At 39.5% G+C, this 24,448-nt stretch overlaps 1 protein-coding gene and 1 long non-coding RNA gene across 3 annotated transcripts in view; one reads left to right on the forward strand and one right to left on the reverse strand.

Annotated features, from left to right (window-relative positions):
* Positions 1–24,448, reverse strand: part of MORC1 (MORC family CW-type zinc finger 1) — a 180,141-nt gene that overhangs the window by 148,197 nt on the left and 7,496 nt on the right. For both annotated transcript variants that reach the window (XM_055259777.2, XM_055259776.2), the window contains exons 4-8: positions 17,706–17,774; positions 14,283–14,373; positions 13,227–13,335; positions 8,542–8,701; positions 7,071–7,176 (exon numbers count right to left, since the gene is read on the reverse strand). In XM_055259777.2, coding sequence (XP_055115752.1) covers positions 7,071–7,176; positions 8,542–8,701; positions 13,227–13,335; positions 14,283–14,373; positions 17,706–17,774 — 535 coding nt within the window. The remainder of the gene's footprint in view (positions 1–7,070; positions 7,177–8,541; positions 8,702–13,226; positions 13,336–14,282; positions 14,374–17,705; positions 17,775–24,448) is intronic.
* LOC129471322 (uncharacterized) lies at positions 15,326–24,190 on the forward strand. The gene is made up of 3 exons (XR_008653553.1): positions 15,326–15,429; positions 23,614–23,699; positions 23,819–24,190. It is a non-coding gene; the product is annotated as an uncharacterized lncRNA (long non-coding RNA).

Below are 24,448 nucleotides of genomic sequence, written 5' to 3' on the forward strand. Positions count from 1 at the left end.
ACAGTAAATAAATACTTGTCTAAGTGTCTAACAATTTAAGTATAAAGACTGACATTGTTCCCAAAAGTGAAAAATTAAAATCAACCTGAATGCCCATCAACAGAGAAGTACTGATGTACAGGCGGACCATCCCTTATCTGAAACACTTGGGATAGATATGTTTCAAATTTCTAATTTTTTTCAGATTTTGGTAAAATAACGACATTTGGGAAATCTGGGTGAAAGATACATGGGAATCTTCTGTATTATCTTTAAAACTTTGAAAAGTCAAATTATTTCAAAATTTTAAAAAGGGTAAGTTAAATCTAACGTAAAGAGACAGATAATATCTAGAAGATAGATTTAAATCCCAAGTAGCAAAATAATTTCTACAGTAGAAGAGAGATTGGGGGAGCTGAGGTGGAGAATGAGGACATAATTTTATATTGCTTTACCTATTTATGAAAGTTTAAATATTTTTCAACGAGTTAATATTTGTAATACTAATTGAAGCTCCTCCCTTCATTCCCACTCCATCCTCTGCCCCTAAAATTAATGCCTCTTGAACAGGTGCTGAACCACCTGGCAAACAACAAGGGAGAGTGAGGTATACGAGAAGTAAAGAAAACTATTGCTTGGTGGCCGGGCGCGGTGGCTCACGTCTGTAATCCCAGCACTTTGGGAGGCTGAGGCGGGTGGATCACAAGGTCAGGAGATCGAGACCATCCTGGCTAACACAGTGAAACCCCGTCTCTACTAAAAAATACAAAAAATTAGCCGGGCGAGGTGGCGGGCGCCTGTAGTAGTCCCAGCTACTTGGGAGGCTGAGGCAGGAGAATGGCGTGAACCCCGGGGGCGGAGCCTGCAGTAAGCCGAGATCGCGCCACTACACTCCAGCCTGGGCGACAGCAAGACTCTGTCTCAAAAAAAAAGAAAACTATTGCTTGGCAATCAGGCAAGAGAAAGAAATAAAAGGCATCCAAATAGGAAGAGAGGAAGCCAAACTGTGTGTATTTGCAAATGACATGACTCTATATCTAGAAAACCCCACAGTCTCAGCCCAAAAGCTCCTTCGGCTAATAAACAACTTCAGCAAAGTTGCAGATACAAAATCAATGTACAAAAGTCACTAATATTCCTACACGTTAACAACAGCCAAGCCAAGAGCCAAATCAGGAAGGCAATCTCATTCACAATTGCCACAAAAAGAATAAAATACCTAGAAATATGCCTAACTAGGAAGGTAAAAGATTTCCACAAGGAGAATTACAAAACACTGCTCAAATAAATCAGAGAAGACACAAACAAATGGAAAAACATCACATGCTCCTGTATAGGAAGAATCAATATCATTAAAATGACCTTACTGCCCAAAGCAATTTACAGATTCAATGCTATTCCTGTCAAACTACCAATGACATTCTTCACAGAACTAGAAAAAATTATCTTAAAATTCATATGGAACCAAAAAAGAGCCTGAATAGCCAAAGCAATCCTAAGCAAAAAGAACAAAGCTGGAGGCATCGCATTACCCGACTTCAAATTATACTAAAGGGGTACAGTAACCAAAACAGCATGGTACTGGTACAAAAACAGACACACAGATCAATGAAACAGAACAGAGAGCCCAGAAATAAGGCTGCACACCTACAACCATCTGATCATCAACAAAGCTGACAAAAAGAAGCAATGAGAAAAGACTCCCTCTTCAATAAATGGTGCTGGGATAACTGGCTAGCCATATGCAGAAGATTGAAGTGGGACCCCTTCCTTATACCACATACAAAAATTAACTCAGGATGGATTAAAGACTTAAATGTAAAACCCAAAACTATAAAAACCCTGAAGACAACCTAGGTAATACCATCCTGGACATAGGAACAGGCACAGATTTCATGACAAGACACCAAAAGCTATTACAACAAAAGCAAAAATTGACAAGTGGGATCTAATTAAACTTAAGAGCTTCTGCACAGCAAAAGAAACCATCAACAAAGTAAACAGGGAGGGAGAAAGTATTTGCAAACTATGCATCTGACAAAGGTCTAATATCGAGCATTTATAAGAAACTTAAACTTACAAGAGAAAAAGAAACAACCCATTAAAAAATGGGCAAAGGACATGAACATTTTTCAAAAGAAGACATACATTCAGCCAACAAGCATATGAAAAAAAGCTCAATATCACTGATCATCAGAGAAATACAAATCAAAACCTACCATCTCACACCAGTCAGAATGGCTATTATTAAAATGTCGAAAAATTACAAATGCTGGAGAGGCTGCAGAGAAAAACGAATACTTATACACTGTTAGTGGGAGTGTACTAGTTCAACCATAGTGGAAAGTAGTATGGCAATTCCTCAAAGAGCTAAAAAGTAGAACTACCATTCAACCCAGGACCCCATTACTGGGTATATACCCAGAATAATATAAAGCATTCTGTCATGAAGACACATGCATGCAAATGCTCACTGTAGCACTATTTACTATATCACAGTAGCAAAGATATGGAACCTAAATGTCCATAAATGACAGATTGGATAAAGAAAATGTGGTACATATACCATGGAATACTATGCCGCCATAAAAAAGAACGAGATCATGTCTTTTGCAGGAATATGGATAGAGCTGGAGGCTGTTATCTTTAGCAAACTAATACAGGAACAGAAAACTAAATACTGCAGGTTCTCACTTACAAGTGCAAGCTAAATAATGGGAACACATGGACACACTGAAGGAAACAACAGACACTGGGGTCTTCAGCGTGGAGGATGGGAGGAGGGAAAGGAGCAGAAAAGGTAACTGTTGGCTATTGGGCTTAATACCTGAGTGATGAAATAATCTGTAAAACAAACCTCTGTGACATGAGTTTACCTACATAACAAACCTACATGTGTACCCCTGAACCTAAAATAAAAGTCTAAAAGAAAAGTAATGCTTGGATCCAATTCAGTGGCATATCTTACATGTAATTTTAAAATCCAAATTAAGATTCCATCCTGGTATCCACATAAAGAGGTCTATGTCCTATGAATGAAATAAGATCTCTATGTAAGGAATGCCAAAGTAGAATTACAGTCCTGTAGATTTCACAGATGAGAATCCATACTAACCACATAGGAGGTCATGATGGGCAGTGACTCATTTTAAAACTCTCCACTAGCCTGTTATCTTCCGTACCTACTCAATAAAGGACTTCTGAAAACAACTCTAAACTTTAATCATCCGTATGACTGTAAATGAAGTTTACTAAAAGCCACCAATAAGATAGAGGGAAAGAATTAACTAAGGATTTTGTTTTGCACAAATGGACTATTCAAAGAGAAAAAAATACAACTTAATGGAAGAAAACATCTACAAAAGTTTGAGATGTGGGATTTGGGTCCAGAGTTCCAAAAAATTACCACAACATAAATTAGTAAACACACCTAGCTCAGCCCTGAAGAAACATCTTGTTTTCTGTCATTAGCCCACTTTCATTTTCTTCACTGTTCAGTATTCTTGGCATTACCCCCACCCTTTGTTTCAAACTCTTGACTTTCTTTTGATTTTTTACAAAGTTATTTTTTGTATCTTCTTCCCTTTCAGGAAACACTGCCTAAGTTTACGGCAACATGTAAATTTAAGATAATTTTTACCCTGCAAATTCAACTCACTTTCTGCATATAGCCCTGGAACCTATGTATCATTCCCTGGCACTCTCCATAAGTCATATTCACAATTTCAAAATTCAATTTAATATTTCACACATAAAATGCAGACTTGTGTATCATGTGCATTCTGAAATTCTGATGACTGCGATGTATTTGAAATTTTTTTTTAATTTAAATGGAAACAGGTCACCTTGCCAAACCACAGGCCACCACTGATCATGTGCTTGAACATCACTTCTACGGAAATTCTCTTGATGTGATTGTCATCTTGAAAGAAGACCCTGCCACTGGTCTGATTACTGCTGTTAGTGCCTCAGCCCAAAGCAGAATGATAAAAAGTTTTGAATCCTATGTTTAAAACTGTTGTCAAAGCCGGGAGCAGTGACTCACGCCTGTAATCTCAGCACTTTGGGAGGCCAAGGTGGGTGGATCACCTGAGGTTAGAAGTTCGAGACCAGCCTAACCAACATGGTGAAACCCCATCTCTACCAAAAATACAAAAAAATTAGCCTGGAGTGGTGGCACATGCCTGTAATCCCAGCTACTTGGGAGGCTGGGTTGGGAGAATCGCTTGAACCCAGGAGGCAGAAATTGCAGTGAGCTGAGACCGCACCACTACACTCCAGCCTGGGCAACAAGAGCAAAACTCTGTCTCAAAAAAAAAAAAAAAAACACACAATGTCAAATGTTCACAAGAACTATGTGAAATAAATAATGCCAAAACACCTCTTCCCGGAGGCCAATACGGCTTGAAAGTTTGAATTTTCACATTCCTATACAGAAAATTAAATTATTTTCAGAATCAGCAGGACTCTACTATCTAAGACCAAACCTGAAAATTACATAGTTTCAAGATTTGAAAATTGTTTTGGACAGCTGTAGAATCCTACCCAGTAGAGATAAGGAGATACAATAATCACCAAGAAAAGAAATGGTAAAAAATGTGTTATATTATAAACTGCACCAGATTAGAGGTTCAAATGTCAGAAGCCATAAATGAAAGAGGACTCAGAAAAAAGATCCACCTTGGACCAGAACTAATCCTTTAGGACTAAGAATTAATGTCTTTTCTAGTCTCTTACTGAAGAGTAATTGGGTGTTAATGTTAGAACCCATGGGACCACACCATTATGCATAACCTTGTGTGGCAAACTATGTACTATTTTTTAGCAAGTTAAAAATACATGTATGTTGGCCAGGTGCGGTGGCTCATGCCTGTAATCCCAGCACTTTGGGAGGCTGAGGGGGGCAGATCACCTGAAGTCAGGAGTTCAAGACCAGCCTGGCCAACATGGTGAAACCCCGTGTCTACTAAAAATACAAAAAATTAGCCGGGCAGGGTGGCGCATGCCTGTAATCCCAGCTACTTGGGAGGCTGAGGCATGAGAATTGCTTGAACCCAGGAGGCAGAGGTTGCAGTGAGCCAAGATGGCACCACTGCACTCCAGCCTGGGCAACAGGGTGAGACTCCATCTAAAAAAAAAAAAAAAAAATCTATGTTCTAAGTTTAAAGGGAGCTTGGGAGTGATGGGGAGGAGACAGTAGGTCAAAATCAACAATGAAGTGGAATTAAGGGCAAATCTTTTACAGAAGAAAACTACAGAAGCACTGCTACCCCTCAGGAGGTGGTGATGCCATTCCTTCTTGGCACCATCACGGAACTCGTGTCAGATGCCATGAAATGTATAGCATCCTCGGTTCAGAAATTATGAATCCTCTTTACACCGATTCTTCCTTATAAAATCCTAGCCCTGTCTTTAAAGGCTTTTCTTGTGATTAAACTAAAAAAAAAAAATTGCTGAACAACAAATTAGAAAATCCAGTGTGATCTATGTGCCAAAGTGAAAGTGTACATGTTTTAGGTCTGATTCATTTTCTTTATTGTGTAATTAACTGTCTAAATGGCTAGAGCAGCTCTGGCTTCATTACACAACCTGGAAACAGCAAGAACATCTTTCCAAAGATGTAGCTGTCAAATTATCCCTCTAATAATGTATTGTTTTCTAATGCCAGTGTAGAAATGCCAAGGCACTCTGACAGATAACTGTTTCAAAATGCTTTTAAATAGCATAAAATATCGGTTTTGGAACCAGCTGGCAACCAAAAGGGCAGAGGCAGCAGGAAAAGGGGAAGATAGTAGTGGAGATGCTGAAAATTCTGGGACTCCTTTCTGACACTGGCATATTAATGCTGGCACAGGGGTTTCCAGCATTTGTGGAACAGCCATTAGGCTGAATATTTTTTTCCAAAAGAAAAAAATCCCTCCATTTATGTGTATATTAGGAATTCCACATGTTGGAATATGAGAAAAAACACACATCAGAAATAAGGAGAAAAGATCATCTAAAAGCATGTTATCACACAGTTATTTGCCAACTGTGGAAAGAAATTTCTAAATTTCACCTCATTGGGAAAAGCAAAAGAAGTTCTCTGTAACCTGACATGTCTACTTGGGTCTTAACACCTTAGTCTAAAAACATATGGTAGCTACTGGCCACCTGTGGCTATTGGGCATTAGTCCAAATTCATATGTGCTGTATGTTGCAAAACACACACACTGGATTCAAAGACTTTGTATTAAAAAAGGAATATAAAATATCATCAATATTTTTCATATTGAAATTTAAAAGACAATATTTTAGATATATCGGATTAAATAAAATCATTATTAAAATTAATTTCACCTATTCTTTTTACTTTTCTTAACATGGCTACTAGAAAATTTAAGGTTAAATATGTCCCTCGTTGTGGCTTTCATTATATTTCTATTGTACAACACTGAAATACAAAATAAATCACACTGGATTAAATTACCTTTACAATCTATTCTAGCTGTAGTGTTCTGAGACTAAAAAACTGCAGGCTCAAGCTAAGTTTTAAGTAACAATGTTATTTTAGAGAAACCTAGCTTTTGTTCCTATTTCATTCTTTCTCCACACTTTTTCATGCAGAAAATAGTGATAAAATTGCCACTTGGTCATATTCCTTTTTGCTTCACACTATCCTGATGTCTGTCCATTTTTAATGATCTGTAATGAATAATAAACTCTGCAGGTTTTTTTCAGTTTTAATATCTATAAATTAGGAGTCAAGGTATTAGAAAGCTTTAGAAGTCTTATATTCCAGTGGTCCCTAAACATGCTGGCACCTCTGAATTATTTGAAAAAGACTGATTCCTAGGCTTGATATTTGGACATTCTGACTCAGTAGGTCAAGATGAGGCCCCAGATCCTGCACTTCTCAAGAAACATCCCAGGGTACTCTGAGGCTTAAAGTTTGGAAACCACTGGCCTAGCCCAACTTTATTGGTAACTAGGGTAAGATGAATTGCCCCAATGCTAAAGCCCAGTGACCTCAGACCTGGAGCCAGGACACAGGGCTCCTAACTCTAGCTCACCACCATTGTTGAAAAACATTCTGTCAAACACACACATACTCCTCCAGAGCTCCAGCCATCAGTATATCTTCTTTGTCAGTTTTAACATCCAACTCTGGTTCTCCATTAAGCAGAAGCTTCAAGTTATAAATAACCAGCAAAGTACCTGGTAGAAAAATAGATGTTTGACTTGTCAGTATTTTAAATACACTAGATGCTAGTCATTGTGCTATCATTTCATCTATGGAACTGAGTCTGCCATAAAATTTTCTTTTGTACTTCAGTAAATAGTATGTTTGGCTAAGTCTTTGGCTAAGCCAAGATATGTCTTATAGCAAATTTCACTCCCTGCCAAAGAGTGCTGAGTTTCTACAGTATGGTGCCTCTTATTACTATTCAATTCATCACAAGTCTTTCAATGTGGATTTTTAAATTTTGGCACTCTTTTCATAATTTGCATTATGAAATTTGGTAAGAGCCTGAGCCAAGCTTGTGTTATAGGTAAAGCTCTAACTGGTAGTACTGAATTTAACACACATAAAAACAAAGAAGGGTTTTTAAATATTGTACAAATAAGAAGTATTGTTTTCATACACTATAACAGGTGTTGGTAAATTTTTTCCGTAAAGGGCCAGATAGTAAATATTTTAGGCTTTGTGGGCCATACGGTCTGTGTCGCAACTATTCACAATGCAGCTCTGCCACTGAAGCATGAAAGCAGCAATGGAGAATACATAAATGAATGAGTGTGGTTGCGTTCCAATAAATCTTTATTTACAAGAACAGGTATGGGGCCACATTTGACCCAAGACCATAATTTCCTGACCCTTGCTCCAAGGCATGGTTAACAAAAAAAGTCCAAATTATTTCCAGTTGATTATGATACAAAGTCAAACAGGATCATTAGAGAAATTAAGAAGACAACTAATTATACTTTTTGGTAGTTCTTAAACACAAGGCAGAATAGCATAGTAGCTAAGAACATGGGCTAAATGGCTGTGTCTAAATCCTGGATCAACTGTTTCAGTAGACACAGTGCATTCGACATGCTGAACAGAAAGTTGGTGGAGGTGGAAAGAATGGGGAAAAGATCTGTTAATCTGGAGAAGAATGTCTGCAATGCTTTTGCTAACTTTTTGCCACAGAGACATTAATTTATTATTTTATAAGTTGCTAACTCTTACATACCTGTTATCACCCTATCTCAAATGATGCAATAAGTGTCTCCTAACTTTGCTATCTAGTGCAGAGACTGTGGAGTCCCCGTGGTCATAGCCTATAGCATCCTCTTCTCACCCAGTTTCACCAAGCTCACGCAAGTACACATCCTTCTCCCAGTGTCTGGGATTTACAGTAATTTATGTTTGGATGCTCTTAAGACAAAGCTCATATGGATAAAATAAATGACTGTCCCCAGTGTGAATCCACATGAGATTATAAGAACAAAAAAAATGAAAACATATGTACAGTGTCTTTGATAAGACACTGAAAACAAATACTTCCATCGAATTCAGAGTTTTGATGATCTTACCACATTTTCCATAGATCACATCAAACTGCTGCATCAATTCTGCTTCAGTTTTAAATGGGGAGTATTTATAAATTATGGATAATTCCACTGCAAATTTCTGGGGATCATCTGTGACAGATTCTCTGGTTCTTATTAACCACGAGGGCATTGGAACGACAACCTATTAAAAAAAAACACATCAATTTATTATGAAATACACAAAAAACATTATTCGTTTGTCCTATTTCATTCCACTCTTCATCTAGACAAATTACAAAACACTAAGTTAAAAGTTCATTTTCCTCCTATAATCTAGTTGTATAAGAGACACATAACAAATGTGTATAGACAGGATTGTATTTTAAAATACTCCATTGTGGAATATGGAAACAGATGGAGTGTACTTCAACTCCCTCTTGAAGGGTAGAATGGCAGAGGAAACAACAGAATCAGCATTTTAAAAGTTGAAAAGCAGATGACAGCACACGAAAGAAAAGCAATCTAAAGCCCAAGCCAGAAAGAAGAGCCAGCCTGATTTGCAATTCAGAATTCCTACACTGAAATTCTCAGGGACTGATGGCAGGAGTTAACTCTAGAGTTGGGGTAGGGGCAGAAGAGAACTAGAAGTAGCATCTAGATCCCCATCAGCAACAGCTCCTCCTCAACTGCCAGGGTCTGGATATTTATTCCCTGGAAAGAGTATAACAATGGATTTCTAGACTGGAAGACATACCACGCACTGCTGTTAGGGGCACCTTACCGAGATTAGATAGACCGAGTGAAAGTATACTTAGCAGATGCTGAGAACCTCAGATCTCATCTCCCATTTGTCTCCCAAAAGCTGACAGGTAGGCCTGTAGGCAGAAGACTAGGAGTCTTCCTTGAAAAATCTGACCAACCCAGAAGGAAAGACACAAAGACAATTACATTAAGGATTCCCCAATAAAAAAAAAAGTTCAGTTAGATCACATTATTGTGACAGTCATAGCAGCCAGGTCCCACTCACACTCTCAGAGCTTGCACTCATCATTTTATTGGACTTATCTTTAAAGTATTCAGGAGTAACAGCCATCTAAGAAAAGCCTCTAGTGGCCGGGCGCGGTGGCTCACGCTTGTAATCCCAGCACTTTGGGAGGCCGAGGCGGGCGGATCACGAGGTCAGGAGATCGAGACCACGGTGAAACCCCGTCTCTGCTAAAAATACAAAAAAATTAGCCGGGCGCGGTGGCGGGCGCCTGTAGTGCCAGCTACTCGGAGAGGCTGAGGCAGGAGAATTGCTTGAAGACGGAGCTTGCAGTGAGCCGAGATTGCGCCACTGCACTCCAGCCTGGGCCACAGAGCGAGACTCTGTCTCAAAAAAAAAAAAAAAAAAAAAAAAGAAAAGCCTCTAGTATGATAATAGAGAACAAACAATTATAAACAAAGTAACTGAGTGAAAACAGAAACCATAAAAAGATGAAACAGGGCAAAAATCAGTTATTGTTAATATCTTCAGAGTTATAAGAGAAAATACTGTATCCATGAAACGAGAATGAGATATTCTTGAAAAAGAAACATTCAGAGAATAAGAAAGACTTCTTGGAAATTAGGAATATGATTACAGAAAAAACTTCAGTGAAAGTGTCAGAGGTGTTTGAATCAGAGTGACTCCATCTTGAACAGGGGCTGGGTCAAATAAGGCTGCGACCTACCAGGCTGCATTTTCATGTCAGGCATTCTTAGTCACAGGATGGGATAGGAGGTGGGCACAAGATACAGGTCACAAAGACCCTGCTGACCCAGCTTCACTAAGAAGCTGGCCAAATCCCACCAAAACCAAGATGGTGACCTCTGGTCATCCTCACTGCTCATTATATGCTAATTATAATGTATCAGCATGCTAAAAGGCACCCCCACCAGTCTAAAAATGGGAGGAAACCTCAGTTCCTGGAATTGCCCACCCTATTCCTGGAAAACTCATGAATAATCAACCCCTCGTTTAGCATATATAATCAAGAAGTAACCATAAGTATACTCAGTTGAGCAGCCCAGGCCGCTGCTCTGCCTATGGAGTAATCATTCTCTTATTCCTTTACTTTTTTCTTAATAAACTTGCTTTCACTTCACTCTATGATCTCGCCTTGAATTCCTTCTTGCACGAGGTCCAAGAACTCTCTCTCGGGGTCTGGATCAGACCCCTTTCTGGTAACAAAAGGGTTCACAAGTAAATATTAGAACATCTCCCAGAAAATAAAACAAAAATATAAAACTCAGAAAACAGGAAAGAAAGGCTAAGAAAATTAGAGAACCATTTCCAGAATACAATAGCTAAAAAACAGGAGTTACAAAAGGATAGAAAAGAGAATATGAATAGAGAAGAAAATCATCAGCTATTACAAGAAACTATCCCAGAATTGAAGAATATGAGTTTCCAAATCAAAAAGACTCAACAAGTGACCAGCATAATGGGTGTAAATAGACCACGCAAAGGCAAAACATTGAAATCAGAATACTGAGACAAAGAAGATTCTTTTGACCTTCAAAGATAAAGGCAAACAAACAAACAAAAAACAAATGGGTCACATATAAGATTAAGTAATTAAATGGCTTGAGACTTCTCAATAACAACACTAGAAACTAGATAATGAAGCAAAACCTTTGAAATCCTGAAGGAAAATAAATTCCAACCTAGAAATAATACCAAGCCCAACTACCATTAAGTGTTAGGGTAGAATAAAAACCTTTTAAGGCATGTGAGGTCTCCAGATATTTTGCCCCCTATGTTCCTTTGCTCAAGAAGTCACTGGAGAGCATGCTGTACCAAGGAGAGAGAGCAAGTTTTGGAAGAAGACGTGAGATCTAGGATCTCAGAGATGACACAGAAGAGAGGGGAAGGGAATCACCAAGATGAGGGCAAGGGCAGATCCCAGGATGGCAGATGAACACCGCCATGGAAGCAGGAGTGTGAGCTGCAGCATAGGAGAAAGCCCTGAGCAGACTTTATCAGGAAGATGGGACTGAGAGGACAGCACTTTGAGACTGGGGTTAACACAGTGACACGAACACAGAAAACCAAGCAAATATTCAGTGACAGTAATACACATAAAAAACTAAGCAGTCAATGATTAATTTTAGGGGAAATAAGTTGTACATGAAAAGTAAAAATAATAGTTGATGACTTGGTATAATTTGAACAGTGTTTATAAAGTCTTATAAAGTAAATACTGAATATTGTCATAACTAAAATCACAATAAAGCTATGTTGAGGGTGGGGGATGAGAAGACTATGATTATATGATAGAAGCAGAGAAAAAAGGTAGGTAAATCCTCTTTTGTAGTGGGAGGTTAATAGATAATGTCTAGATAAAATCAAGTAAGTAGCAACACAAGCATGATATTTAGAGATACGCAGGTAAATATCAAAAGAACAGGCCATTTATTTTTATTTTTATTTTTATTTTTTTGAGACAGGGTCTCACTATGTTGCTCAGGCTGGCCTCAAACTACTGGGCTCAAGTGATCCTCCCTCTTCAGCCTCCCGAGTAGCTGGGACTACAGATGCACTCCACCATGCCCAGCTAGAACTTGTTAATATTGTTGTAAGAGGTTGTCTCTGTGGAAGTAGAAATGGGAAGTGGTTGCTGTTTTTAGTTTTTTTTTTAAAGGGAACGGCCCATTTTAAGAAAGCTATAATTAAGGGTTAGCCCAATTTTCCATGCCCTTTACACACACAACATGCAACATAAATGCTTACAGCATCACTTTTCCTCAGGTCAGGCTCCCACACGGCTTACTCCTTTTTACCTGCAGACTGCTCCTGTCACCCAACCCCACCCACTGGCAGTCTCACCGTCCCACACCGTCCATCCAAACTCCTTATGCATCTCCAGGTCTGAGACTTGCTGAGGCCATTACTCTCCAGTACCAGCTTTTCCAGCTGCAAGCTGTACTCTCTCCATAAAACCCTCATTGGGCACTCAAGGCCCTCTAATCTCTCCATCCATATCATTGCTTTTGATAACCTGGTAACAGCAGCCACACAGACTCATTGAGGAGCATTCTTTTTAAATACCCTCACTTTTTTATCCAATTCATATGTGTCTACCTTATTTTGTGATAAAGCTGAAGACTCTTAGATGGCCATATGACCTTCTGCTTCTTTTCTACCTTCATAGAGTGTATCCAGTACTAGGCAGAGAGTAGTTCCTCAACATGTATTTGTTATACTGAATTATAACAGATAGCCATAATAATAAAACTCAGGCACTGGTAATTAATAAAATGCCTCTGGATCAGCAAATGAAGTTGAAATTATGGTCACCAGAGTTACAGTTTTAAGTCTATTTTGCATCCAATTTCTTTACATTTTGTATTCCAAGTCTTTGACTCCAATATTTTATTTATTTTTAAAATGATAATCCATTTATGGCATATATGGTGGAAAGATTTTGCAGGTTTCTTCTAAAAAGCTTATCATGTCTAAGGGAGCCTCTTACTTTGGGAGATTTGAGCACATAGATAATAAAAATGAAGTTCTCAGGAAAGGGTCAAGAGGACAGGTCTTTGATGTCTCCAGAATGTCTTGATACCTTCTCTCCATTTCCCAAACACATTCCTAAGTTTCTAAATCATATCAGAAATAACCCATGACAAGACTTCACCTCCTGAGAGAGTAAATGAAAGCAACATCATTGCTATGGGAACAGAAGGAAAACTTCAACTCTTACCTCACTAAGACTTTCTTTTTCACAGAATGTCTGAGAAAAAAACACACAGGTCATCGTTTCTTCCTTCTTCGTAAAAAGAATAAAGTCTTTTCCAATTCTCATGGACCCACTATATTAAAAATGAAGAACATCATGTTTTACATCTCAAATACTAAAAAGGAAGAAACAGGCAGGCTGTTATCACTGTGTACTGTAACAGGATATTCTTTCCAACACTGTTCTGCTGACCCATCATCAAGAGGGTAGAATTTTTTTTTTTTTTTTTTTCAAAGTAAAGCAGAAGAATTTGAACTAAGCCAGCTCCACACTCTTGCTTGAGGTTTGGCTGCAGGGGAAAAGGTCCATTCAGGGCTCAAAAGAATAATCATCTGTCTCAGGCAGGAGCCGTACAAGTGAGCCTCATGTCCTGACCTTTCAATGCAGCATACTAAAAAAAAGAGCTCCAGACACAGCACCTAGGTTAAAATATGCTTTGGGAAACAACAGAACATAGCGCTAAAGTCCAGGAGTACCGCTTCAGGAATCTTTGAAAGAGGATTCACCTTATTATTTGGGAGAATTAACTTAAAATGTTGTAAAGATAAAAGTCAGTTATGGGCTGGGCATGGTGGTTCATGCCTGTAAGTCCAGCGCTTTGGGAGGCCGAGGCAGGCTGATTACTTGAGGTCAGGATTTCGAGACTAGCCTGGCCAACATGGTGAAACCCTGTCTCTACAAAAATACAAAAATTAGCTGAGCATGGTGGCTCACGCCCGTAATCCCAGCTGCTCAGGAGGCTGAGGCAGGAGAATCGCTTGAACCCGGGAGGCGGAGGCTGCAGTGAGCCGAGATCGCACCACTGCACTCCAGCCGGGGTGACAGAGTGAGAAACTGTCTCAAAAAAAAAAAAAAAAAAGTCAGTTTTGTACATGGAGATTCCAACACAAAGTAGGTCACCCTTGCCTCAAGTTTATATTTTTTAAAGCTTTACATGCCTGCATCATTCTGTGTAAATTGCTTTATAAACAGTGTTCCCAGTATCAATAATACATGTCTTAAGAGAAGAAAAATTCTCACCTTTTAAGACCATTGCCATATTGCCCTATGAACTTCATGGTTGACAGCCGTTTTTTGGATCGTCCAAAGTAAATGATGTCTGAAGCTTCCTCTGTAATTGACAGTGACTTTTAAGGTGGTTAGGAAGACTCTTTGACACTGGCCTGAGGCCCAGTTGTCAGGATCTCATATTCCTCAGAACATCAGGGCAAACCCATAACTCTTGGGTCAGCCCAGAGACAAGGATTTTCATCAGAATCCATAGTCTCTGACAAGGGTCTTAGTGGTATTACAGTCAGCCCAAGGTACGGCAAGCTCCACATTCCTAGACTCAACTAATCTTGGACTGAAAATATTCAGAAAAAAATAAATTGCATCTGGACTGACCATGTACAGACTTTTTTTCGTCGTTACTCTCTAAACAATAAAGTATAACAACTATTTAATAGCATTTACACTGCGTTGGGTATTATAAGGAATCTGGAGAAGATTTAAAGTATACAGGAGGATATTTATAAGTTATATGGAAATACCGTGCCATCTTGTTTGCACAGCTTTTGGTATCCTATCCTAGAAAGGTCCTGCAATCAGTACCCTACAGATACTAAGAAACAACTGTATACTGAAAGAGATGAGACAGACCTAACTATGCGGCCTTAGGTAGAGTTTAAAAGTCTGAGCCTTAATTTCCATGTGCTGTAAGAGGGAACTACGTAATACTTACATCACAGTGTTGCTGATGAAGATAAATGAAATAAATGAAATGAGATGATGCATTTGTGAAATACTGAACACAAAACTTGGCATTTGGTGGGTGTTACCAAATTATAAGTGTTATAATTATTTGTACCACTAGTAATTTCCCCACAAATTTAGCCCTTAACCAGGCCCATGTGAGACTAAGAGGGGCAGGATGGCCTCTGCTCTGATATTACCTGGGAAAGAAGGCTAATCATTTCAGACGTTCCAAGTCATTCTCCTGACCTCTCCAGCTATTCTGGAGTTCTAGACAGCAATCCTCTGGACTTCAGAATATATTAATACCAACCTCCAGGGCCAAGAATGTTCTTCTTATTGGCCTACCTGAATACATGCTGAAGAATTGTCCCGAGGACCCTGTGTCAGTCTGGGTACAGACATGCTATAGTTCAGTGGCACATGGTATGAGGTGTGTAAAAGCCACCAACCATTCTGCTTCTCTGAAACTAACTGGACCTCCTATGATGTGTTCCTATGAGGGGTTAGGCATTAGGTAAGGATATCCATAATGACAATATTAGCTAACACTTATTGATTGTTTAGTACATGCTAGGTACTATGTTGTAAACTTACATGCACAGCTTATTTAATATTTATAACAAAACAAGAAAGGTATTATTATTATGACCTGCATGTCACAGATGAGCAAATGTAAGTCTAAGGAGTTTAAAAAACCTGCCCAAGGTCACAGAGCTGATAGAAGGTACAGCTAGGATTATAACCCAAAGTTGTAAGTCTTGGTACAGACATGGTATAGCTCTGAACCAAATCCCATATGTTCCATTACACACTACATGAACTCACGTACATGGTTGCCAGGTTCTGAGCATGGGAATAAACCACTGAACAGGCCGGGCATGGCTCCTGCCTTGGACAACATTGTGTCGTGGTAGGAGAAACAGACTGAAAGTAAACTAATAAACAAGATCATTTCTGACTGAGAGTATTAAGTGAAGAAAACAAAACCAGGGTAATGTGATAGAGAATTAACAGGAATGTGGCCTGCAGACAGAATGATCAGGGAAGGCCACTGGCAGATGGTTAACAGGAGATGGATTCAAATGATGAGGGGTCAGCCATGTGTGGGTGGAATGTTCTAAGCGAGGAAGTGGGAAGAACAAGAAAAGGCCAAAGAGGTGAATAGGGCCAAATAATGTAAGGCCTTGGAAGAGATGCTGAGAGAACAAATTGTATTAAGTAATGCAAAACCACTGAGGGTTTTCAACAGGAAAATGATATGACAAAATGTACATTAAAAGAAAGAAAATTACTCAGGATGCTGTGTGGGGAATGGACTGTTAAGGGGCAAGACTAGAGAATTTTTTAAAAACTCGGAAAGCACTGTAGTCATTTTCTATGGGTCAAGATTGATCTAGCTCCGTTTGAACAAGGGATAGATTCTACTTTTAGTCATCTTCCTTCTACTTTATTACTACTTGATGCTACTATGTAACTGAAGTGTGAGTTCCTTCTGAAGGTCTGAATATCCGTCACTTGTCTGTGTTTCAAACATTTTGTTCATGACCCATATAAAAAGAGTTGCTTCTTTTCATAAGGAATTCCCTTAGAATATATCACATATATTCTGTCATTTATTTTAGGAATTCAAAAAAAAATGAACTTAATATTCAGGCTAGAAGTGAAAAATTACTTTTTTCAGCATGCGTTTTTTCTGTTGTTGTTACAAACTCTTCTTTCTCATTTTAACAATAAAAGACCAAGAATACTTTTAATCAAAATGACCTGGAAAAATTAAAATTATCTGAAGTCAGAACAAAACTGGGTGAAATAGTCTTTCTAAACTTGCTAATACTCTTCAACTATTCAGACCAAGGGGAAACTTCAGAGCCGAAATAAGATATTTGCCGTACCTCATATTCTCAGCTTCTATCAGCAAATCAATATTTGAGCATACTGATGCATCCTTTCCTCAGTTGTGGAACTGACCATATTACTTGAACTCTCTCACCATTTTTTAAATCGAGCAGTCAAAAACACTGGCTTGTGGAACACACCGTGTTTACAGAATTCAGGAATACAATATCTAAAACAACCCAATGCCCTCAGATGGAATCACATTTCAATTTCACAGCACACAGACACTGTATACCCATAATGTGCTGGCTTTGTGCTAACCTTGAATACACAAAGATAAGTCATGAAATATATTGTAGATGTATTCTTTATGATGGGAACATTCATTTGAAGCAAGTAAATCTTTCAAAATGCAGAGGAATAAACAAGGCTAAAAACAAGGAGAGGAAATCTCTACCTCACGGTTAAGCAAAATTAAAAATAGCCTAAAGGCACAGGAAACTGCCTGGGGCTCTCACAAGCAATACCTAAAGGATGAGCTAAAAACAATCTCAGAGTCCATTCAGTGACTATTTGTTTTCCATTCATTCCCAGATGCTTATTTCTTATAATCAGTAACATTTGCCTTTCATTTTTCTGACAATATTAATATACATTTACTTTTTGTCTTGGTTTAGATGGTTACAATAAATTTACTCTGCCAGCTGGGATACTTAAACCTAAAAAGTTCAACAAAAAGTCTGGGGCTTATTTTCCTTAATAGCTCCATACCTGCTTTTGCATAGATAACTCAATGTATTTTTACTTATTTTGTAGGTTTTCAGACTGTTTCCTTTAACAGCCTGTTAGGTATCTAGATAATTAACTTACCAGGGCTCATGCCACATCCATCATCCAGGAAACACAACGTGAATCCCCCCTGCAGTTTTTCATTATCCACTGTAAGAGAAAGCAGTTATTACTAATAAATATCGGGCTTAATTTGTTAGTCAGAAAGTTATGCTGCTAGAATAATTATTCGTCTTCCTCCAATGCAGCCACAGAGTGACAGAGTTATGGCACAAAGATGGAGCCTAGAGTGGAGTCTTGGCTACAGCTTCACAAGAAACTGCAGGGGAAAAATAATCATGCAACATAAAGGCTTTAAATTAACACAAAACATCTACATGTGAAAAAATTATGTATACAGCAGGACATGTTCTGCTCTGCAACTGGACTATCCTTTAAATGTCAGGCATTTCCTCTCTGTGGGGAGGGAAAAAGGTAAATGGTGAAGTGACCCCAGGATCCTTTGCTCAAACTGACCAACCTTTGTGCCCTTCCACCAAAGCACAACTATAAAATAAATCTAGGCCATTCTTATTAAATCCATCAGGCTCCCTTCTAAGTAGTTAATTCCCATAAGAGCCATTTGTGAGTGTGTCTTCATGGGAGCAAATATTTACCTCTTGAAGACACATTTAATTTTTGAAAATGGCTAAGTTCAGATAAGAAATCAATTAGGATGATTTAAAGATATCACTAAATTACATAATATAATCTTTGGTTTACAAAAATGTTGGAGGTAGGCTGGGTGTGGTGACTCATGCCTGTAATCGCAGAACTTTGGGAGGCTAAGGAAAGAGGATCACTTGAGGCCAGGGGTTCAAGACCAGCCTGCCCAAGGTAGTAAGACTTTGTCTCTAAAATAAATAAATAAATAAATAAAGTTAAAGCTGTAACTAAAACTAATGAGACTAATTTTAGTGCCCAGTTTGTAAACTGGCCCTGAAAATAATTTCAGTAGTTGGACATATGAGTTCTAGCACATTTCTCTTTCTTAAATGCGTGTTATTCAGGAATAATTTATGCACAATAAACTGCACGTTTGAAGTGCACAATTTGACAAATTTTAACACACACACACACACGTATGAAATCATAATCACAATCACAGCAGTGAACATATCCACACCTCAAATGTTTCCTCCTGACCCTTTGTAAACCCTCCCTTAGGACCCTTCCATGTCCCATCACCCTCACCTTACCCTCAAGCAATCACTGATATGCTTTCTGTCCCCATAGATTCATTTCCAGAACATTTATTAAGTCAACTTCTCTGTTCAAAAGTCACTTAGAGACTGGATGTGGTAGCTCACACCCGTAATCCCAGCACTTTGAGAGGCCAAGGAGGGAGGATGGCTTGAGCCCAGGAGTTCAAGACCAGCCTGGCCAACATAGTGAGACCTTATAGCCACTAAAAATTAAAAATAAAAAAATAGGCTGGGCACGGTGGCTCATGCCTGTAATCCCAGCACTTCGGGAGGCCAAGGTGGGTGGATCACGAGGTCAAGAGATTGAAACCATCCTGGCCAACATGGTGAAACCCTGTCTCTACTAAAAATACAAAAATTAGCTGGGTGTGGTGGCGCGTGCCTGTAGTTCCAGCTACTCTGGAGGCTGAGGCAGGAGAATCACTTGAACCTGGGAGGCATAGGTTGCAGTGAGCCAAGATCACACCACTGCACTCCAGCCTGGGTGACAGAGCGAAACTCCATCTCAAAAAAAATAGCCAGGCATGGTGGCACATGCCTCTAGTCTTGGCTACTTGGGAGGCTGGAACAGGAGGATCACTTGAGCCTAGGACTTCAAGTTTGCAGTGAGCTATGATCACGCCACTGCACTCCAGCCTGGGAAACAGAGAGAGACCCTGTCTCAAAAAAAAAAAAAAAAGTCACCTAGAATTAAGATTTTAAAAAGTAAATAAGTTTCAAGATAGCCCATGAATACATACTTATAAAACATACTTAATCTTTCTGGGTTTATAATTTCATGGTGATGTGCCCACTTCTAATCCCCCCCTTCTCTCTAATTTACTTATTTGTCTGTAAATTTTTAGGATCTGGCCTACCATTTCATTTTCCCAGTGCCTTCTCTCTACCTAGTCCTCTGGCCTGCTTACCTCAACTTCTGTGTCAGGATATTCCTCCTCTCCCCCTTTAAGGTACTTGTTCTGTTTAGTCCTCCCTCTAAGGCTGATATTTCCTCACTGTTCAATGAGGGGAATCCAACTCTGTTGAGTTCTCTGCATAAGGCAGTAGCTCTCAATCTTGGTTGCACATTGAAATCAACTAGAGATATTCTAATGTAACTGGTCTTGGATAGGGTTCAGAAATTGGTATTTTCTCGTAAAATCTCCCTCAGTTATTCTAACGTTCATCCAGGATTGGGAATCACCTGATGCAAAACCAGGTTCAGCCTCGAGCAGCTCTGCATAATAGCCACAGCTGATTTGCACTTCTTTGTAAATATTTCTCCTGGAAGGAGCTTGCAGAAAGAAGGGTATTCCTTCAGTAAATGGCTGAGAAAGACCAAAGATTCCCAGCAGACATATACTACAGTACGTCCCTTTTTTGTAAATCCGTATTAGGAATTGGAGACAAACAAGTATAGCCTCCAAATTTAATACTCCCCCATTATCCACTCTGAAACCTGGCCTTGTTTATTTCAATTCCTTAAAACTATGAATTTCAGGTATATTTTATCACCTGTGAATTACGCATGTCCAAAACAAAACAAACACAAACGTTAGACTTTCTCCTCCTCCTTGTTTCCTGTTCAATAAATGGCATCACCCTGCCCCTAAGCTTCAGCTGTCCAAGTCAAAACCTCAGGATCATCATTATGTTCTTCATCTCCTCACCCCTCACACGGGCAACTATCTGGTCCTCTCGATTTCACTGCCTTAATGACTCCCATTTGACCACTTTCTCTATCCCCAGTGTACTGTCTGGTTTCAGGAAACCACCATCTCTTTTCTGGATCACAACAGCGCCCTACCTTCTTGCTCTGCCTACAGTCACAGGGTGCAGCCAGTCTTCGTCAGTCGTGCATTTCACTGCTCTCCTGCTTAAAACCTCTCCATGGCTTCCCACTGCTCTCAGGATAAAATCCAACCACCTAACAAATCTTGTTTGCCCTCCATGACAGGGCCATCGGGATAACTCTCCAAGCTCATTTCTTGTCTTCCCCTCACCTGCCCATACTGCCACCTTCCACTCCTGCATAAATACTCCCCTTGAACAAATCTTAAACATCTCAAACATTTTTTCTACATTCTCTCCATATTCCAGTTGCTGCAAATAATGCCCTTCCACCCTTTCCATGCTTCACTCTCCAGGCAAATGCCTATTTTCTCTTTCAATTAGTTCATATCAGACTTCTTTTAGGAAGCCTTTCCTAATCCTTCCATGTCATTAGTGCCCATAATTAATGACCCCTTTATCTGTTTTCCTACCTTTGTAGTATATTAAAATACCCGTTCGTATATCTATTTGTCTTTTGGGCCAATGGTTCCTACACTTTTTTGGAACACAGTTACCTCAGAGATATGAGGAAAGTTATGGGCCCTCTACCCACCAAAGTACAGCTACACACTACATTTTTCATGGGCTCCACACTAAAATGCCAGTTCCTTAAAGAGTGTAAACGCAGCACCTAGCCTAGTGCCTGGCATTTAGTAAGCACTCAAAAAAAGTACCAAATGCATATCCATGTTTACTGGAACTAATACACACAAACATATAAAACACCACGGGAAACATATTTCATTTGAATTTTGTAGCCTTCAAATTAATTAGTTGACAGAAGTTTAAGATTGACAATAATTCAAGGCCACAGTATATAATCTGAAAACTAGTCCAATCTTAGATTAACTTTGTATCCCCAGAATAATCCTATGTATTGATACATAAGCATTGTCCCTGCTTTTTTTTATCCATTTTTTTTAAGAAAATCAGTTTGCTAGGTTGATAGCCATATGATGACTTGTCTCAATAAAAAATGAACAGGTAAATCAATAAAAACATGAATAGGTAATTTTAAGCCAAAATGAACTATAAGTTCAGTTTTCACCAAATATACATAAACACAAAAAAGAAGTAAGTGCCAGCCATGCCCGGTGGCTCATGCCTATAATCCCAGCACTTTGGGAGGCTGAGGCAGAGGGAATCACTTGAGGTCAGGAGTTTGAGACCAGCCTGGCCAACATGATGAAATCCCGTCTCTACTAAAAATACAAAAATTAGCCAGGTGTGTGCCTGTAATCCCAGCTACTGGAAAGGCAGAGGAAGGAGAATTGCTTGAACCTGGGAAGCGGAGGTTGCAATGAGCCGAGATGGTGCCACTGCACTCCAGCCTGGGCAACAGAGTGAGACTCCATCTCAAAAAAAAAAAAGAAGTGCCACTTTAATCTCAACTTGGTCAAGATCTTATTTTGTTTGTTTATGATGATAAACTGAGTACTTAGAGAAAGTAGAGTGAAATAAACACTCTCATTCTCTGCTGGTCTCCAGTCACAAACCCCAAAGAATATAATGCATGGATTCTGATTGCATTTGTTGTATTTTGTGACTATGGATAAGTCTTCTCAACCCTCCATCAATTGTGCATGTGCTCTGAATGAAATGCAGCTTACATCTGTCCCTCCTCCTCCATTTCTAGTACTATTGCCCTATTATAATTCTCATGAAATCTTGCCTAGGTAATTCACATAGCCATACCTCCCTGCTATCCTTGCTTTCATACTTCTCCAGACTCTCTTGTAAGGTATTTCTGGAATGAGTATCTTTCTTTAAAAAAGAAAAGAGCTTGGCCAGGCGCGGTGGCTCATGCCTGTAACCTCAGCACTTTGGGAGGCCGAGGCGGGTGGATCATGAGGTCAGGAGATCAAGACCATCCTAGCTAACATGGTGAAACCCCGTCTCCACTAAAAATACAAAATAAAATTAGCCGGGCATGGTGGCAGGCACCTGTAGTCCCAGCTACTCAGTAGGCTGAGGCAGGAGAATGGCGTGAACCCGGGAGGCAGAGCTTGCAGTGAGCCGAGCTCACGCCACTGCACTCCAGCCTGGACGACAGAGGGAGACTCTGTCTCAAAAAAAAAAAAAAAAAAAAAGAGCACGTCTACTTAGAAAACTGACACTGCTCAAAGTTCTTCAGTGGTCCACTGACTGCAGAAAAAACCTTAGTATGGTATTGAAGATGCTCATTCATTTGGTTCTGACGCTTAGTGCGAGTCAACCGAGCCTCGGCATTGTTCCCTGAGTGCTTTTTCACCAGGTATCTGTGTGGCTCCCTCCCTTACATCATTCAGGTCTTTGCTGGTGTGTTAGCTATTTAAAGAAACCTTCTTAGACCACCCATGAAAAGCTGTATACCCCTTCCATGGCTCTCTGTTCTCTTATCCTGCTTTATTTTTTTCCCTTTTAGCACTTATCATTGCCTTGTATTTACGTATTTGTTCATTTCTGTATTGTCTGTCTCTCCCCATTAGGATACATGTTCCGGGGGGACATAGACCTCAACATTTTGCTCAGTGCACTATCCCCAGCACCTAGAATAATAGACAACAAATTATTACTGAATAAATTAATGAATCTGTGAACTAGCCTATTTCCATTTGTTTTCTCATAATTATTACCTAGACAGGAATATTCTTTTCTTCCTGGAGTATCTGACAAAAATCACATCCACATTTCAAGCTCTAGCCCCTTAATATGAGGCATAATTTCTTCTTTCTCTGTGTTCCCACCATACTCTGAGTCTCTCCTATGCAAGAGTGTTCATCCTATTTTACTCTATTGGATATGGAAGGGAAGATGACTTTTTCTCACTAGAAAGGCCCTATTCTATGCCTTCACTCACTTTTCCCCTGTGGAGGTGAGCTCACTCACCTACTGGTCACTTAGGGAAGAATAAACTGGGGAGGCTCGGTTCTGACCCTGCATTTTCCTCCTAGGAGAGAGCTGCCTGCAGAGAGTGTGAGTCCTGATCCCTTGTCCCAGGGCAGATGAGTTTCAGAGGAAGCCCAACTCCACTGGGTGGGTGAGTCCACGTGATCCCGGGGTCTGACCTGCAAGTCCATTTGCTCTCTCACACTAAGCTACATACTCCAGCCTAACATTTATCAGCAATAAAGGCTGACTCTTTTTTTATTTCTCAAGTTTTTCAGGACCTGGAGAGGAGAAGGAGATGAAGAGTGTCATTTATTGTTTCCTCAGTTATCTCAAGAGGTCCACGTCTATCTCCCTCATGAAGCATAAGCACTCCTCTGGCTCAGAACACTCAGTTAACTGAGGTGCTTTTTAAACAGAGATATGGATTTAGATCATGGAGCATATCCTCTCACCTGTGACCAGTAACCAATATTGCAGAACAGCTGACAGAAATGTGGTAGGGATGCCGCGTGACTACCTGGGCATTACTCTACAGAGCTGGATCACAGAACCTAACTTCATTAGCATCATAGTCTAATGAGATAACTAATGAGTGCAATAAATACTTGATGACTACGAATAAAGTCAGCAAAGAAAACAGATTTGGTTTGGATTTTCTAGCTCTCATACCGCACATTCACATAAACACTTTAAAACTACTAAGTTGGGAATGATGTATGCTTAATTATGAATAACCATTAATTTAATATACTTTTAAAAATAAAACTGTTTCTCATGGCAGGCAAACTGAGTGCTCCAAATCACTCTGATACATTCACAAAACTCTGGAAGACCTAATTTTGTAAATGGGTTCTTTAGCACACAATTTGACTCTCAGAGTATACCTTCCTCACCCTG

This window comes from Symphalangus syndactylus, chromosome 21 (assembly GCF_028878055.3).
Source record: "Symphalangus syndactylus isolate Jambi chromosome 21, NHGRI_mSymSyn1-v2.1_pri, whole genome shotgun sequence".
Classification (NCBI taxonomy): domain Eukaryota; kingdom Metazoa; phylum Chordata; class Mammalia; order Primates; family Hylobatidae; genus Symphalangus; species Symphalangus syndactylus.